This window comes from Thamnophis sirtalis, unplaced genomic scaffold (assembly GCF_051295495.1).
Source record: "Thamnophis sirtalis isolate CommonGarterSnake01/CBP01778 unplaced genomic scaffold, rThaSir2_p1.2 scaffold_5, whole genome shotgun sequence".
Lineage (NCBI taxonomy): Eukaryota > Metazoa > Chordata > Lepidosauria > Squamata > Natricidae > Thamnophis > Thamnophis sirtalis.
Window position 1 is genome coordinate 31,836,072 of NW_028261385.1, and position 17,222 is coordinate 31,853,293.

At 40.1% G+C, this 17,222-nt stretch overlaps 1 protein-coding gene across 1 annotated transcript in view; it reads left to right on the plus strand.

Moving 5' to 3' along the window:
* The window catches only part of CWC27 (CWC27 spliceosome associated cyclophilin), a 113,300-nt gene extending 102,540 nt beyond the window's left edge, over positions 1-10,760 (plus strand). Inside the window, exon 14 of the mRNA XM_087715561.1 lies at positions 8,124-10,760. Coding sequence (XP_087571687.1) covers positions 8,124-8,286 — 163 coding nt within the window. The 3' untranslated portion in view covers positions 8,287-10,760. The remainder of the gene's footprint in view (positions 1-8,123) is intronic.
* The last annotated feature ends 6,462 nt before the right edge of the window (positions 10,761-17,222 follow it).

Here is a 17,222-nt window from a genome sequence, read left to right on the forward strand (position 1 = left end):
GGGCTAGATCTAAGCATCCTGCAGGCTAGATTCGGTCCGTGGGCCTTGAGTTTGACACCCCTGTTGTATGCCATACTTTAGGAAGAGAATATTGCAGGAAATTAGCAGAAGCCCTCCCCCCCCGCCCCCCAGTCACCACAACATTCTTAGGACCTAGATTCTATGTAAGAAATATAGCTTTAAAGTCAAAACTTTAAACATTTTTTAAAGAAAGCCCTTACAAGGGCTGACAAAGTTTTAAAAGCCAGCTGTTTTTTCATCATGCATCATTGTCAGGGTGAACCTAACATACTACATGAAATATAGAGCTGATTATTTACAATAGTCATCATTGGTGTACTTTGCAATATAATTAATCTTGCTGAACTAATTTGATTTTAAATATGGAAGTGATTTGTAGGTTTTCTCCATTATCTGTTGCTTTGTGTTGTTTATCCTGGCATTGCACAAGGGGCACAGTTCTAACCAGCCTTTGTTTTATGTGTGCGTCAGTTTAGGCAATGCCTATTGTTGTGTCTCCAACTTTAATATACTTTGTGGGCATACAGAATAAAGCAGCACAAAATCTTTGTTGTTTATTGTACAGTCTTTGTAGTTTCTGTAGAGCAGCCGGTTGACTAAAGTTATGCATCCTCCTGGCATGATATCATCCAGAGGCAGACAATGTTGGGTGGGTGGTTGCCTTGTATTCAGGCCATGTGACAAGAACTGAGGTTCTTCTCCCCCCCCCCCAAAAATCTCAATATTTGACCAAATAAGGGTATTCACCAACTCTCTTTGAGAAAGGCAAATTTCTTCTGCCTGAAATACACAATAATACACAATTAATTTGATGTTGTCACTTACATGTTTTTGACATTCTGAAGAGCTTTGGTGAGAAGGCATCAAGTTAAGGGAGTGAGGAGACTTGGGGGGGGGGCGCTCAGATTAACAGCTTCCATCAGTTGTCAGTTAAGTTGCCTATCTCTATTGTTATGTTTAAAATGATGCAGTATTGTATTTGGTCTTAGTATTTTTCCCTTACTAGTATTATGCTGTCTTGGTAGCTTTCTCAGCAGAGGCAAATAGGGTATTATATTTCTTGAATTATAAGGGAGTCTTAATAATGAAAACCATGGTAGCTTTTTTAGAGCTGTTAGCTCATCTTGTCACTGATGAGTGTGTGAAGGACATGCGGCATATTTGACTCTATCACTTTTGGGCTGATTGTTTTGTATCTGTGGAATGTATTTTGGGATGGTTTCTTCCTCTTTTCTTTCTTCTCTATGCCTCTGCATTATTATACTGGCTCCATTTGATGGTTCCATCAGGTAAACTACCTGTTCAGGTTCTCACTCATTTAAGGAGTTGTTTAATAGGTTAGGCTAGAATCACCAGCCCTTGTCTTAAAATAATTTGTAACCTCTGTATGTTTTTTAATTACTGATTTTATATTTCTTATTTATGTTAACACATGGAGGAGGAGCTCGGATTTAAGTTACTAGAACTGTTGCTGTTAAAAGTGAAAAAGTGGTGCTTATTCTAAGTGATTTTATCAAGACATATTTGGGGGGGAAATACTGCAGGTAACTTTCTTTGTAAATTATTATAAGTTGTACTTCTTGAGCAGTACAAAATGGAATTGTTTAAAACTCCTAGCAAAATAAAATGGCTAACTTACTTTGTAACTTTCAGTTTTATGTGTTGCAAAATTGGAGCATGACCTGATGTAAACTTCTGGAGATAAGCCCCAGCTGCACAGTAATGTTGCTTGAAGTTGTACAAGTTCAAAAGATAAATATATGAAATGTCAGCATACTGACACCGGATAAATACTGTAAAAGTGCCTTAGATACTCTGAAGATCTATAGAAAATCTGGATTATTATTATTATTTTTTTAAAAAGATATTGAGCCGAGTCTTCTCACCCCTTGCTTAGAGGAATGTTGCTGGAACGGTTACTGCTTAATAGCTAAAGATGTTCCTCAGCTATGCCAAGAAAGCTTGATTCTGTAGGCTTCGTTCTTCTGTTGAAGAAGTAATGATCTCAGCAAGAGATCTGCCTTCTGCTTGAAACAGCTGTTCGTTAGGAGATAAAGCTTCCTCAAGCATGCAGTGTTACCTGCCGAGTTTTTTGCCTCTGGTTGAATACCCTCTCTTAGGCTGTCCTTCTCCAACCATGCGGCTTGTAGATATGCTGTGCTCAAATTCCCCTAATGGTCATGCTGGCTAAGGCACTAGAGAAGATGAATTCAAAAGCCTCTGGTGGCTACCTAGAGTTGTGAGATAATATTTTGGAAGGTAATTAAAAACAGAGATACAGAGAGCAATTCCATCTCCTGATTTTTCTCTCAGATTGCAACCAAGATGATGGAGGTGACTGAATCCTTACTCAGTTGGTAATTTTTTCTTTGCGTGAGCAGTTTTGCTTATCTTGGTCTTATATCATTTCATTTTAAAAACCTTGTTTGCCTGAGCCCATCTCTAGTGGAAAGATTTTTATGTTTGCATATGTTTCACCTACTAATAAAACCAGAGTTTATATGTTAATCTGTTCCAGGTTTTGATGCATCTTGGAGCCAAACAAGATAGGGAATACTTCCTAGCAAGCTTATAACCTTCATATCTTTGAAACTTGATTCAGTAGAATTAATGCAAACATGGTAAAGATGGTTACAGAAATACTTATATTAAGAAGCAATGTTACATTTAATTTTGTATTTCTAGTCTGCTCAATTCATCTGGATTTATACACCACTAATTGATTGTAAGGAGAGTGCTCTAAGAGATTTCTTTACCAGCTTCAGAAATCATGGCAATTTTTTCATTGAAGCATTCATGAGAAATGGTAGAGAAAGCAATGTGATTAATAGAGAAGTTGAAAGACATTCCTAACTGGTAACAGCTTCATTATTTCTAAGGTCCTTCTGGGAGACTTGTTGTCTTGTTCTTTTCATATAATTTTTTGGAATAGCTTTTAATATGCAAGCCAATACTGAGTAAATTCCAAATCAAAACCAATAGTGTCATTTATATCAGCAAGATAGATAGAAGTCTCTAGAAACTTAGCCTGTCTTATCTGTTCCTTAGTTAAGTTTGGTTTCTTTTTGTTGCATTATATATTTACTATCAATATTATATCAAAAAGAATATCTTTAAAGATATGTAATTAAGACCTTCTGGATAACTAAGGAAAAGCAAAATCATAAATTATTGAGGGGAATGGTGCAAATTCATGTACTACTACATTTTATTAGGCCCTAATTAACATAAATCTCTTTTCTTTGGTGTGTTAAAACAATTATATCCTTTACAAGCCTTGGGGAAAGAAGTACCCAATTACACTCGCTGGTCAGGGAGTTTCAGCTGAGCTGCCAATTAAGTGATTATCTTACCTTCATTAATTTTTTTATAAATAACTCAGGAAGGCGAACATACCTAATGTTCTTTCCTAGTCCTGTTTTCCACACAACAACAACTCTGTGAGGTGGGATGGACTGAGAAGAGAGTGATTGGCCAAATCAAATCAAAGTCACCCAGCTGGATTTCATGCCTAAGAAACAACTAGAATTTATGGTCTCCCAGCTTGATGTCTTAATCAAGGGCTGTCAAACTCAAGGCCCATGGGCCAAATCCGGCCCAGGGAGTGTGTAGATCTGGCCTGCAGGGCCACCCTGGAAACAGCAACGGATTGGCCCACAATGCCTCTGGCAGTGAAAATGGAGCTCAGGAGGCTGCGACGTCCTCCTGCAACTCTCTACTAGTGAAAGTGGAGCTCCATTTTCCAAGCTCTGTTTTTGCTGGCAGACCGCTCGGGGCACACAGGAGCCCCCGACATGAGTGATGTCGAGCTGGCCACACCCACCTGGATCCCAAGGTCAAACACAACCCTGATGCAGGCCTCAATGAAATCAAGTTTGACACCCTTGCCTTAACCACTAGACGAAACTGGCACGTGCTTGTGGAGGCAGCTGCAATAATTTTTGAAACAACTGTGGATCAAGGATGCCGCTACAGGAATACTTCAAAATGAAACAGTTCAGTCATACTAAAGTGCTTTGCAAATAACTTCTATGGAATGATTTATGCAGCCCTATCACCTCTGTGAAACCATCCTATCAAATTCTGCCTAATATAGGCAGGTATGACTTATATATCCATCATTTTGTTTAGGCTAAAATGATCTACTGTGAGGAGCCAACATTTAAAAGAAAAATGCTTAAATGGGATGGCAGGGACAAGGCACAATTCTATGCAAATTTTTCTGTTACCAAAATTATACCATCCTCTCCAGTAATTGATATTTAAAGCCTGAAGGACCACCAAAATATAAACTTGATGTGTGGGACAAGCATAATTATCAAAAGCCATAAAAATGTTATGGCCACAATTTAACTGCACATAAGTGGCGCAGATTATATACACTTGAGAACTGATTGTGACTCCTTTCTCATAATGTGCTGTCTGAGGGTGGGGGACTTGGTTGAGATCAGGGAGAGAAAGTAATGAGAGGGGATTCGGCCATTGAGTATGCAGTCACAAATAGGGCTAGATGTCAAAGCCAAACAAAACACCAACCATACTTGATGAATACCCATAGATCAATGGGTGGAAACTAATCAAGAAGAGAAACTATTCAAAGAGAGAAGCAACTTAGAACTGAGGAGAAATTTCCTGACAGTTAGAACAATTAATTAGTGGAACGACTTGTCTCCAGAAGTTGTGAATGTCCCAACACTGGAAGTCTTTAAGAAGATGCTGGATAGCCATTTGTCTGAAACGATATAGGGTTTCCTGCCTAGGCAAGGGGTTGTATTAGAAGACCTCCAAGGTCCCTTCCAACTCTGCTATTGTATTGTATTAATATTCTGTAGCCAAGAAAAATGTATACTGAGGTTTTTCATAGCAATTCCAGTTAATTGCTTGGACATTTTAAAATGGAATCTCCATTCATTTGATCTGGACTTTAACATATTTGGCTATTTGACATGTGTATGTATAGCAGACCTTGCAATGCTTTAATGCCACCTCAAGAAAGCACGTTGTAACCTCCAGGGCCACATGGGCAGTGTCTTGTCTGCAGGACTTTAGCAGGCTGAGCCTTTTCCTTAGTACAGTGTTTCTCAACCTTGGCGACTTTAAGGCCTGTGGACTTCAACTCCCAGTATCCCCCAGCCAGCTCTGCCAAGGTTGAGAAACACTGCCTTAGTATAATCATCCGGCTACCTTCTGTTACCGATATGCAATTTCAGGAAAAGCCATGGCTGTTTCAAGAGATTTTGGACAGGTGCTATATTCATGGGCCTGTGCATCTGGAATATGTTGCACAACCCCAGGATAAAAGTGTAACAAATTGGATTTATTCTTTGTTACAGACATTATTTTTTTTTAAATAATAGGAGGGATGCGGGAGACCCCTTGCAGGGTAGGGCTGAGGACTATGCCCAATTCTTGGCGGACAAAGTTGCTCGGTTTCGTTCGGACTTGGACTCCACCGCCGTAGACCCAGCCGAGACACAGGGGGATTACTTGGCAAACCATCTCTGGGTTGAGTTCCAGGATGTTGCCTCTGGGGATGTGGACAAGGCCATTCGAGCTGTAAGTGCCTCCACCTGTATTCTGGACCCGTGTCCCTCCTGGCTGGTTGCCAACAGCAGGGAGGTGACACATGGCTGGATCCAGGCGGTCATGACCGCCTCTCTTCGGGAGGGGCACTTCCCCGCCGCACTTAAGACGGCGGTGGTGAGACCCCTCCTGAAGAAACCATCCTTGGATCCAGCCATTTTAAACAACTATCGTCCTGTCTCCAACCTCCCCTTTATTGGGAAGGTTGTTGAGAAGGTGGTGGCCTTCCAGCTTCAACGGGCCTTGGAGGAAGCTAGCTATCTTGACCCCTTCCAGTCCGGCTTCAGACCCGGTTACAGCACTGAAACCGCTTTGGTCGCATTGACCGATGATCTCTGGAGGGCCAGAGATGGAGGACATGCGTCCATCCTGGTTCTCCTTGACCTCTCAGCGGCTTTCGATACCATCGACCATGGTATCCTTCTGCGAAGACTGCGGGAGGTGGGGGTGGGAGGCACTGTTTTGCAGTGGTTCTCCTCCTACCTCTCGGACAGGTCGCAGTCGGTGTTGGTCGGGGGGCAGAGATCGTCCCTGAGGCCCCTAACATATGGGGTGCCGCAGGGTTCGGTCGTATCCCCCCTACTATTTAACATTTACATGAAACCGCTGGGCGAGATCATCCGGAGGCACGGGATAAAATACCATCAATATGCGGACGATACACAATTGTATCTGTCCGCCCCGTGCCAACTCAATGAAGCGGTGGACGTGATGAACCGGGGCCTTGAGGCCGTTAAGGACTGGATGAGCGCTAACAAACTGGTACTCAACCCGGACAAGACCGAGTGGCTGTTGTGTTTCCCTCCCAACAATTTGGCTGACATTCCAACACTCAGGCTGGGGGATCAAATTTTATACTCCTCAGATAGGGTCCGTAATCTAGGAGTCCTCCTGGATCCACAGCTGACTTTTAACCATCAGTTGTCGGCTGTGACCAGGGGGGCATTTGTCCAGGTTCGCCTGGTCCGCCAGTTACGGCCCTACCTGAACCGGGAGGCTCTCACAACAGTCACTCGAGCCCTTGTGATCTCTAGGCTGGAATACTGCAATGGGCTCTACATGGGGTTGCCCTTGAAGTGCATCCGGCGACTGCAGTTAGTCCAGAATGCAGCCGCGCGAGTGATAGTGGGCGCACCGCGGTTCGCCCACATTACACCTATCCTCCACGAGCTGCACTGGCTACCTGTCGATCTCCGGGTGCGCTTCAGGGTATTGATGACCACCTTTAAAGCACTCCATGGTAGTGGATCTGGGTACTTGAGAGACCGCCTTCTGCCGATTACCTCCCTTCGACCGATTAGATCGCACAGATTGGGCCTCCTCCGGATTCCATCCGCCAATCAATGCCGACTGGCGACTACACGGAGGAGAGCCTTTTCTGTTGCAGCTCCGACCCTGTGGAACGATCTCCCCGTTGAGATTCGTACCCTCACCACCATCCAGACCTTCCGCACGGCCCTTAAGACCTGGCTCTCCCAGCAGGCCTGGGGATAAGTTTTAAATTACCGGCCCGAGTGTTGCTTGACTGTTGAATGCAAGTTGGTGTTTTATAATTTATCTTGTTTACTCACTGTTTGTCTTGTATTATTGCACCCCCCCTCCCGTGATTGTAAGCCGCCCTGAGTCCCCTCAGGGAGAAGGGCGGCCTATAAATCGTAATAAATGTCTGTAAATGTCTTATTCTTTGTTGGTGTTTTATTCTATTTATTGACCAAAAAAAACCAGAGAGGAAGGTGGCAGCAGCAAAGGTGGAGGTGGGGTTTCCAAAGGAAGAAGGAATGAAATTCCTGAATTGTTTTTGGTAGAAATTGTTAGGTAAGCTCCCCATTGGGAGAGCGAGTGCATTCCGAGAAGCATTGTGAGAGTGGCATTGGAGAAGACACAGACCAGCATACAGAGACACTGCAATTTAAATAGGCTTTTACTTTCGTGGAAATAGAGGTATCAGAGTCCATCAAACAAGTCATACACGGATAAGACAGTCAGTCATCAATGTCTTTCAGTTAAGGGTTAATCCAAATAACATAGTCCATAATCATACAAACAGTCCGGTACTCAAAGTTTGCTAGCAGTTGCAAAACTTACAACAGCTCACGGCACTTTCTAACAGTCAGCTTCCAAAACACTCAGATCAGATCAGCCCAGCATCTAACAAACAGAGAGCTAACAGTCATTCTGGCTCCCTCTTATGGCTGATTGAGGAAAACAGCAGCCAATCACATTTTACAGCGTGATTTAAAGAAACAGGTACAACATTGCTATATGATTTATATATTGCCAACCCAACTGTTAGATTATATTCCTAACAGAAATTGTTTCAGGAGACACAATAATTCAAATGCCTAATGAGGCAACTATGTTCCTAATTTTTACTTTCATTGTTAGCAAAAAAAAACACAAACTTTTGGTAAGACTGTTTATGATTTTCTGTGTGGAAGTAAATGTTTTGTTCAGGCTTTATTTGCTTACAGTATCTAAAGTTTGTCCAGCTATTATGTCTTTTTTTTAAAATCTTATAGGATGTCACATGTGCTCCACTTTGAGGACAAAACCAGAAAAGTAAAAGACGCAAGTGTGCAAGATGAAGACACATTTGAAATTTATGATCCTCGAAACCCGGTTAATAAGAGGAGGCGAGAGGAAAGCAAAAAGATTCTGAGAGAAAAAAAAGCGAGGAGATGAAATGAGTAGTAAAACTCACCAGATCCAAATTGGAAAAGTACATCGTGCACTTTCTGTCTCTGCAGATGTCCCAAAATATATCACTTACAAGGTGTGAAAAGGAATCTGGGGTCTAATTTGGAAGCAGTGCTATCGCCTCCGTTTTGTGAATTCTGATGTAAAATAAGCAAGTCTTCTCAGTAAAGTCCTTAGAATCTATTTTTAGTCATTATTGTTAATAAATAGTTCATTTTCCACACTCTGTTCCTTTTTTATGTATTTGCATAGTTAAATAGAGGATTTTATATTTACAATCTTCTCGGAACACTGAAAACTTTTTCCAGAAGATAGAACAAAAGGATTTGGCATTGCTAAAAAATAATGTTATCACTCCTGGTAACAAACTCAGACATTTAATGCTTGTAGAATTGGAGAGAAGCAGCAGAGAGTATCAGCAAGCTCAGGAAAACCCCAAGATTGGAAAATAATAGCAAAACCTAAAATCTTTAGGAAGTAATAGATAACAAAACAAAAGTAAGAAAACCAATTCAGGATGATAAAAGATTGTGCATGCTCATTTGTCAGAACTTTGAAACGAGTGTAGGGGGCGAGAGGGAGGGAGGGAGGGAGAGAGAGAGAGAGAGAGAGAGAGAGAGAGAGAGAGAGAGAGAGAGAGAGAGAGAGAGAGAGTATAGGATGGCTAGTACTAATAGAATTTTTGTAGCTCAGGGTTGAACTGTGAAGTCCTTGCTGCTCTCTTCATTTTACAGATGTTTCATGATGTTCATTGTGCACTGATGAAGTTACCTAGCTGGATAATTAAGATCTGCCAGAAAATAATCAAATTTAGAGAGCACCAAGGGCTCTACAGAATGACTAGTTCTAATTACATACCATATTTTTCGGAGTATAAGATGCACCTTTTTTCCTCAAAAAAGAGGCTGAAAATCTGGGTGTGTCTTATACATCAAATACAGCATTTTTTGCCTCCCAAAGCCCCGCCACTTCACCAAAATGGCCAAGCATACCCTTATGGAGGCTTTCAGACAGCTCATGGAGGCTAGAGAGGGCAGAAATGAGCAAAAAACTGGTCGTTCCCTCCCCCCATCCCCAGCAGCACACTCTAAGCCTCCATAAGGCTATGCATGCATTTTCTTTACAAAAAATGGGCTGTTTTTTGCTCATTTTTGGAGGCCCCCACCCCCCCAGGAGCACTCTGCAAGCCCCCCCCCCCAAGGGTATTCATGCCTTTTTTTAAAAAGAGTGGGGGCGCATTTTCGTGAAAAACAGGCTGTTTCTGGGGAGGTTTGCAGGGTGCAAAAACTTTTTCCCCCCTTTTGGAAAGCTCTTTAATGGGTTGATGAGAATTAATTGATCAAGTGCTGTGCCAGCAGAAACAAAGTCTTAGGTGCTGCAGATTGTCAGTGATTTTCTTCTCCAGCACATAGATAAATACACCTTGAAGCATCTACCTACCTACCTACTCTCTCTCTCTTCCTACCTACCTACTGTATTTCTCTCTCCCTCTCCCTCCTTCCCTCCACCTACCTACCTACTCGCTCTCTCTCCCTACCTATCTACTGTATTTCTCTCTCTCTCCCTCTACCTACCTATGTACCTACCTACTCTCTCTCTCCCTACCTATCTACTGTATTTCTCTCTCTCTCTCCCTCCCTCCCTCCCTCCCTCCCTTTATCTACCTACCTACATACCTAACGACTCTCTCTCTCTCCCTCCCTCCCTATTGTATTTCACTCTCTTTTTCTCCCTCTCTATCCGTCTATCTACCTACCTACTTTTTTTAAAAAAATTGCCTCTTCAAAACTTTGGTGCGTCTTATACTCCAGTGCATCTTATACTCCAAAAATACGGTAACTTTCAAAGCTCTTGCAACCCATTCTGTAACTGCAATTCAATTTACCACTCTTATTTTTGATGCCAAACATAATCTGTAGTACAATGTGTGAAAAGGATCACAATCTTGATTTACATCTGTTGTCTCGTATATTTGGAATAGTGGCTTACAATTTGATCTTAATCACTTTGAAACCAAGCTTCCTCAATAATAAAATTTTTCTATTCTAATATGCATGTGTGCAGAGCTATTCTTGAAAAGAATCTCCTCATGTCTTCAATATTTAAACTGCAATCTGTGATATTGTTAGCAATTCCACTTTAACTTCAGAACTATTTGCATGCCTTGAAATGAACACACTTTGCGTTAGAACACAATTAAAGTGTAACAGATTTAATAATCTGGAAGCAAAGGACCAAGAATGGAGACCTACAAAGATTTAGCAATATTCTACATTGCTACTTCATATATATTCATTTTGTGAGCATTGCCATAATTAAAATAACCGGTTTATTATCTCTGCATAGAAGCCTTGCATTTATTTATGTGTTTTACATGGAAATTGGGGGGGAAACAATTTGTACATTTTAAACCATGCAAAATGTATGTCTTTAATGAAATAAAATGCATATTTTGAATACATTGAAATGTTTCATGCATATGTTGACATATCTGAGCTGAAACCAATTCCAAATTTATAAGAGTGGTCCCACATCTAAACATAATCATGTTCAAGTGTCTGTGTGATCCTACATAGGACTAAAATGCAGATCAAACACACCTCAAGCATTCACAAAATGAAAGGTTTTTCATCTTTCAGCTCGTCTTTCTAACTCTATTGTGGCTCTTAAATTACAATTGAAAAACTGGGTTTCTAGTTTGCTACTTAATTACAGTAGTAATTATAGGGTGTCAGATGGGAGATGCTGCCCTGCCTCTTTTAACCTCTGTATCTCCAATTCTCAGAAATTACTCTTCAGATACCTTTGACCAGAATTACTTCACCTTTTATGGATTGATAGATGGATATAGACCCAACGATTTCCATACAGATTTAATACAGTGCCTTTTATTAAATTCAGTTTTAAAGATGTTAAGAGATTCAGCTTGCCTAATAATTATAATATTGTATTGTTTGTTGAATCCTTAAGGTTCTACGCACATCAGGACACTTATAGTGAAAAATATGGGTGCTCTTGAGTAGTTTCTGATCATTTTAAATGGAGACTTCCTGTTTGTTTTTCCTCAATATAAAACAAATGGCGTCCAGGAGTAAGTGGGACAACTTTAATGGATGAAGCAACCAAGGTCATTTTAAAAGCCCAATTGCAACACTGCTGATGTTGTTTTTAGAATGAGTTCAATAAGGTATAGTAACCTTATCAGGCTATGATAACTATGTTTCTCGATAGGGTCTGACGTGTCACAAACATAAAACTGTCTCATCATGTTAATATGGCCCAAGTGGCATGGGTTAGTTTAGTGCTGAATATTGTTAAAATATGCTATATAATCTCGCTAAGATAACACACCAAAAGAATGGAGGTGTGAAGAGAGTCCTTGTAAGAGGTTGTCATTGTCCCCAGCTTACATGTGAGGGTACAGAGCAGTTAACAGGCAATATGTTATTAAACTGTCATTCACAATAAGACAAACTTCTCATGCTTCTAATTTGCTATTAAGTTGCTGTTACAACAGACTTTCTTAAAAACAGCTTTCTAACTACCACTCCACATTAATGTATAGATAAAATGTAAAGGTCCCCTTTACATATGTGCTAGTTGTTCCCAACTCTAGGGGCAGTGCTCATCTCCGTTTCAAAGCCGAAGAGCCAGCGCTGTCCGAAGATGTCTCCGTGGTCATGTGACCTGCATGACTAAACGCCAAATGTGCACAGAACGCTGTTCCTTCCCACCAACGGTGGTTCCTATTTTTCTACTTGCACTTTTACATGTTTTCAAACTGCTAGGTTGGCAGAAGCTGGGACAAGTAACGGGAGCTCACTCCATTATGTGGCATTAGGGATTCAAACTGCCAACCTTTCTGATTGACAAGCTCAGCATCTTAGCCACTGAGTCACTGCGTCCCAATGTATAGATGCATTCTTGTAAATGAAAATAGAGCATGATTGTTTATATAAAATTCCAATATCAGATTATTCTGTTATATAGAGGGATGCTTCTTAATATCCTGGTTCTTAATGTATTTACTTAGAAATTAACTTCATTGATACTTCTTCCAAATTATAGATAGAAGATAAGGCTACCATGATTTCCTTGGCTAGCAATTAGGCAGACGAGGCCATTTTTAAACTCACTCAATAGTGAGATGGGTGGCATATAATTTTAGTAAACAAACATTTTTGTACAAAATTTAAGGTCATAGCCACACAGATCTATCTCTTTCTAGATATTACTGCCCGGTTGACAGGGACAAAAGACTACATAGAATATTTATCCACAAGATTTAATAACTATTGTAACTGATGTCATTGTTGCTTGAGAATGAACAATTCTGATGCATTAGCTGTATCAATTCTGGATTTTGTTGCTTGTTTTTTTAATCAGAAACCAAAGATCCACCAACAGAGCAAAGTTCAAAAAATGCATGTTTAGTATTACAGAATTAAGTTTCTTGCAAGCATATTTTTAGTACAGAAATGTGCAGAATCTGAACTGAAATATCACTCAGGATATTTCCCCCTTCCTATTTTCAATTATTAATTTAATTATAGAAAGAAATGTCTACTTTTGGTTGCCACTGGAAACTTTCAGAGATCTAATATATTCTAAATGTCAACATCCTTTGAGTGAGGGAAGGTAAGTCCATGACAGCTACTTTACAGGCAGATATACCATAATATATGTAATTCTTAGTTGCACAGCCTGTCCTAAAATCTATACCAGATCTCTACAAGGCAACCACAATCATCAGAAGGACATTTTGATTCTAAGAATCAAACTTTTAATGCCAGTACATATATTGCTATTTCAAATAGAACTAGGTTCATCTGAAAGATTTTTAAAGAATAATTTTCTACTATTAACATTATTCAGATCTCTCTCGATCTCTCTCACTTTCTCTTCCCCCACACTCACCCCCATCAAGCTTGTGATGTGAGGATATCATTTAAGTGTCGAAGCTGAGGATAATATGTGTTGAGAATGGAACATTCAGTATCAGAGCATAATTGAGTTGAGAATTTTGGTAAAAAGAATAAGACAAATTAGTAGCTGTTCCACGCTTTGCAAAATAAAACTTCAAAAACACACAATCCACCTGAATAGTCAATTGACAACACTTCATGAGACAGGTTGATCCATCTGAATGACTGGTTAAGAAGCCCAAGCTGGTAAGTTTCAATTGAATTAGGGCGGGGGGGGGGGAGGACTGAGAACTTCAGGCAGGAAATTCACTTGTGCAGGTTCCACTAAAGTCACCAAGATCCTTGCAGAATTATACATATTATGGAGTGCAGGAGAACGTTCTATTGGATTGTACCTGTGACTAAAAAGCAAGCTTTCATTCTAGTTGAAACATACAACATAACATTCTAGTTGAAAATAACGCTAGGGATATAATTACAGAATTCTAAGTTCCACCTCCTGTCAGGACCCCAAAGAGATTGTATGCAGCCTACCTTTTGCTTCCCAGCACATAGGTTCCCCTCGCACATATGTGCCAGTTGTTCCCAGGGCGTGGTGCTCATCTCCATTTCAAAGCCGAAGAGCCAGCGCTGTCTGAAGATGCCTCCGAGGTCATGTGACCGGCATGACTAAATGCTGAAGGTGCACAGAACGTTGTTACCTTCCCACCAAAGGTGGTTCCTATTTTTCTACTTGCATTTTTACATCCTTTTGAACTGCTAGATTGGCAGAAGCTGGGACAAGTAACGGGAGCGCTAGGGATTCAAACCACTGAACTACCGACCTTTCTGATTGACAAGCTTAGCATCTTAGCCACTGAGCCACCGCATCCCTTCCCAGCACATACACACACACACAAATCAATGAACCACAACGGGTTAGCAGAAGTACACAGATAACAGTATGTAAATCTATTTCAGATTTTGATCAGAGTTGATGATACTCTTGTTGAATGACTTTTTTTTGCTATTTTATAAAGAACATAGAAATTAGAAGAACCATTTTACTTTAATGCTACGTGCCTCCACCTCCCTCACTTATCTTTTGTCAGATAGTCTTTGTAATCCTCCTTACCATCTTATAGGTAAAGGAGAGGTCCATTCTTTTCATTGTTTCTGAATGGTCAATCAACTCTGACACAGCAAATGCTTTCAGTCTGCAAGCCTCCCTTTCAGTAGGGACAATCAACTGCACTACATGGTTATAACAAGTGAGCGACGGCTGGAGGATTTGGTTTTGGCTAGTCTAAAGAAAAGAAGAATAAGGGCCGACATGATAGCAGTATTCCAGTATTTGAGGGGTTGCCACAAAGAAGAGAGGAGGTCAAATTATTCTACAAACTATCAGAAGGCAGGATAAGAAACAATGGTTGGAAACTAATCGAAGAGAGAAGCAACCTGATATGAAAGAGAAACTTCATAACAATTAACCAGTGGAACAGCTTGTCATCAGAAATCATGGGTGCTTCATCACGGGGGATTTTAAAGAAGAGATTAGACAGTCACTTATCTGAAAAATTATAGGTTCTCCTGCTTCGGCAGGGGGCTAGACTAGAAGACCTCCAAGGTCCCTTCCAGTTCTATCATCCCTTTTCAGTCCCTTGGTTTTTCTAATGTCTTCCCCAAGGACATGTTCTGGAAAACATAAAATGTTGTGCTGAAGGAGGAGTGCCGTGATAGTTTGTAGTATCTAAAAAAATCTGGTGGAGCCGAATAGCTCCTTTTCAGACTATCCCCTTTTATGAAAAGTCATAAGCTTTCCTGATTCACAAAAACTTATGCCTTTTTTGGAATCGTTAGCCTGAAAGGCTGCTACTTAGTCTCCTTGCAATGAACAGATGGGAAGCTTTTGTTTCATTTGGGTTGTACTACTGACTCAATATTTTTTTGATGGCAGTCATAACAAGGACTGGGCTGTTTTTTTTAATGTTCCATAAGACCTACTCTTGCTGAGGCGACCCCTGTGTGCATACGAGACTGAAGACAGCAACACCCCCAAACCCCATCTGTTTCGGGGAAGCATAACTCTAAAATCTGGCAGCCTGACCAATTTCCTACAAAGTGTGGAATGAGCTCTTGCAGAAAAGCAGTCTAACAGAAGTGCATTTCAAGAGATTCTTCTCTTGCAGCTGACAAATAATGTTTATTGGGACTCGGGGTGTAATGAACATTTACGGCATCACTTTTTATCATCACACTAGAAGCCTAAAATGTGGTCTGTAATTGCAGCCAGATTAGTTGGATCTGAGATGAAAAAACTATAGAACGGTTTGTAGGCTCAATTCTTGACTCTGTTAGAGAAAGAAGTTTTTCCAGACAGCTTGGCAAATTCTGAGCTCTCGTGGAATGGACAGAAAGAAGTGCTGTGGGAGTGTGTGTTGTGTTGTTGTTGTTTTTTTCAAAGGTCCATAAGGTATCTTAGTACCATTTCTTACTATCTGAAATAGGAAAAAAGAAAAAGAAAATATGTCCCAGTTTGGCAAAGGAGTCACATGCTCCAAGACTAAGTGATAAAAATGACTGCCCTTTGTTTTTTATTTATTCGGTGCCCCTGAATTTTTGGCAATAGGCTGAACTATTTGAAACCATTTGAACTTTGAAACAAGTCTGAAAACCCTGTAGTAAAAGTTCTTGTCTCTCATTGGGGTGGGAGAAGGAAATAAAAAGTATAAGCTCCAGACAATTTGGCACCATAAGAATAAAGAATAATGCAAAAGTCCTGCATTACTTTACTGGAGACCTTTACGATAAGCAATTTGAGGAACAAACCATTAACAAAAAATATTTAGAATTGTTTTCTATTCTGCTGTAACTTTGCACATAGTTTCTTCAGAGGTCAATATGTTAGCAATTACTCAGTAGTTCTATCCCCACTGTCACATTGGAGTATTCTGTGTCTCCGAATTATTCAATTATTCTTATCTAGATGTACATTCAATATTATTTACAGATGTTTAGTCAAGATGCACATACACATTCCCTTAACTGTTACCCTACTTCTGTCCACTCCTCTTACAGCACAGGCTGAATTACATACAGCTGTGCTTTCTCAGATTGCTAATAGTTTAGATTAACAAAGATCTGATTTACACATTGCACAATGCAGTGTGATTATTAACCATAGTTTATTGAATTAATCCTATTCACTTGGGTTGACATTGAGTGATTCATTTTCAACTCCTAGTAACTACATAGATAAATAGGTTGCAGAGTGTTCTATAAATAGATCGATCAATTGATAAGTAGGTATATAGATGGTAGGTAGGTAGGGATAGATGATAGATAGATAGATAGATAGATAGATAGACAGACAGACAGACAGACAGACAGACAGACATGAGATAAAGACCTAAGCTAAAATCAAACCATTTTATGACATAGCATAAGCTAAGCATAAGCTGTTTTAATGTCTCAAAAATATTAATAAAATGGAATTGGAATGCCCATATAACACGCAGTAAGTAAACAACTCAAACATATCGTAGCTTACTATAATTGCATGGTTTGATTTATTTAATTGGGCTCATCTAACACTAGCAATAGCATTTAGACATTTATACTACTTCACAGTGCTTTACAGCCCTCTCTAAGCGGTTTACAGAATCAGCACATTTCCCCCAACAATCTGGTTCTTATTTCACCAACCTCGGAAGGATGGAAGGCTGAGTCAACCTTGAGCCACTCAGAATCGAACTCCTGGAAGTGAGCATTGAGTTAGCCCTGCAATACTGCATTCTAACCACTGCGCAATCATGGCTCTATATCACTACTAGTTAAAAAAAGGAGATTGGGTAGTTTTTGCTTTAGCAAGTTGTGAGACAATAGATATTGTTTCAAAATATTGTCAGGCCATAATGTGATAGAATTTTTCAGATTAAGTACAATATTCCCTTCCACCTCAGAAATTATATATCAGAGATTTTTTTTCACACATAAATACAGCCTCATATAATTGTA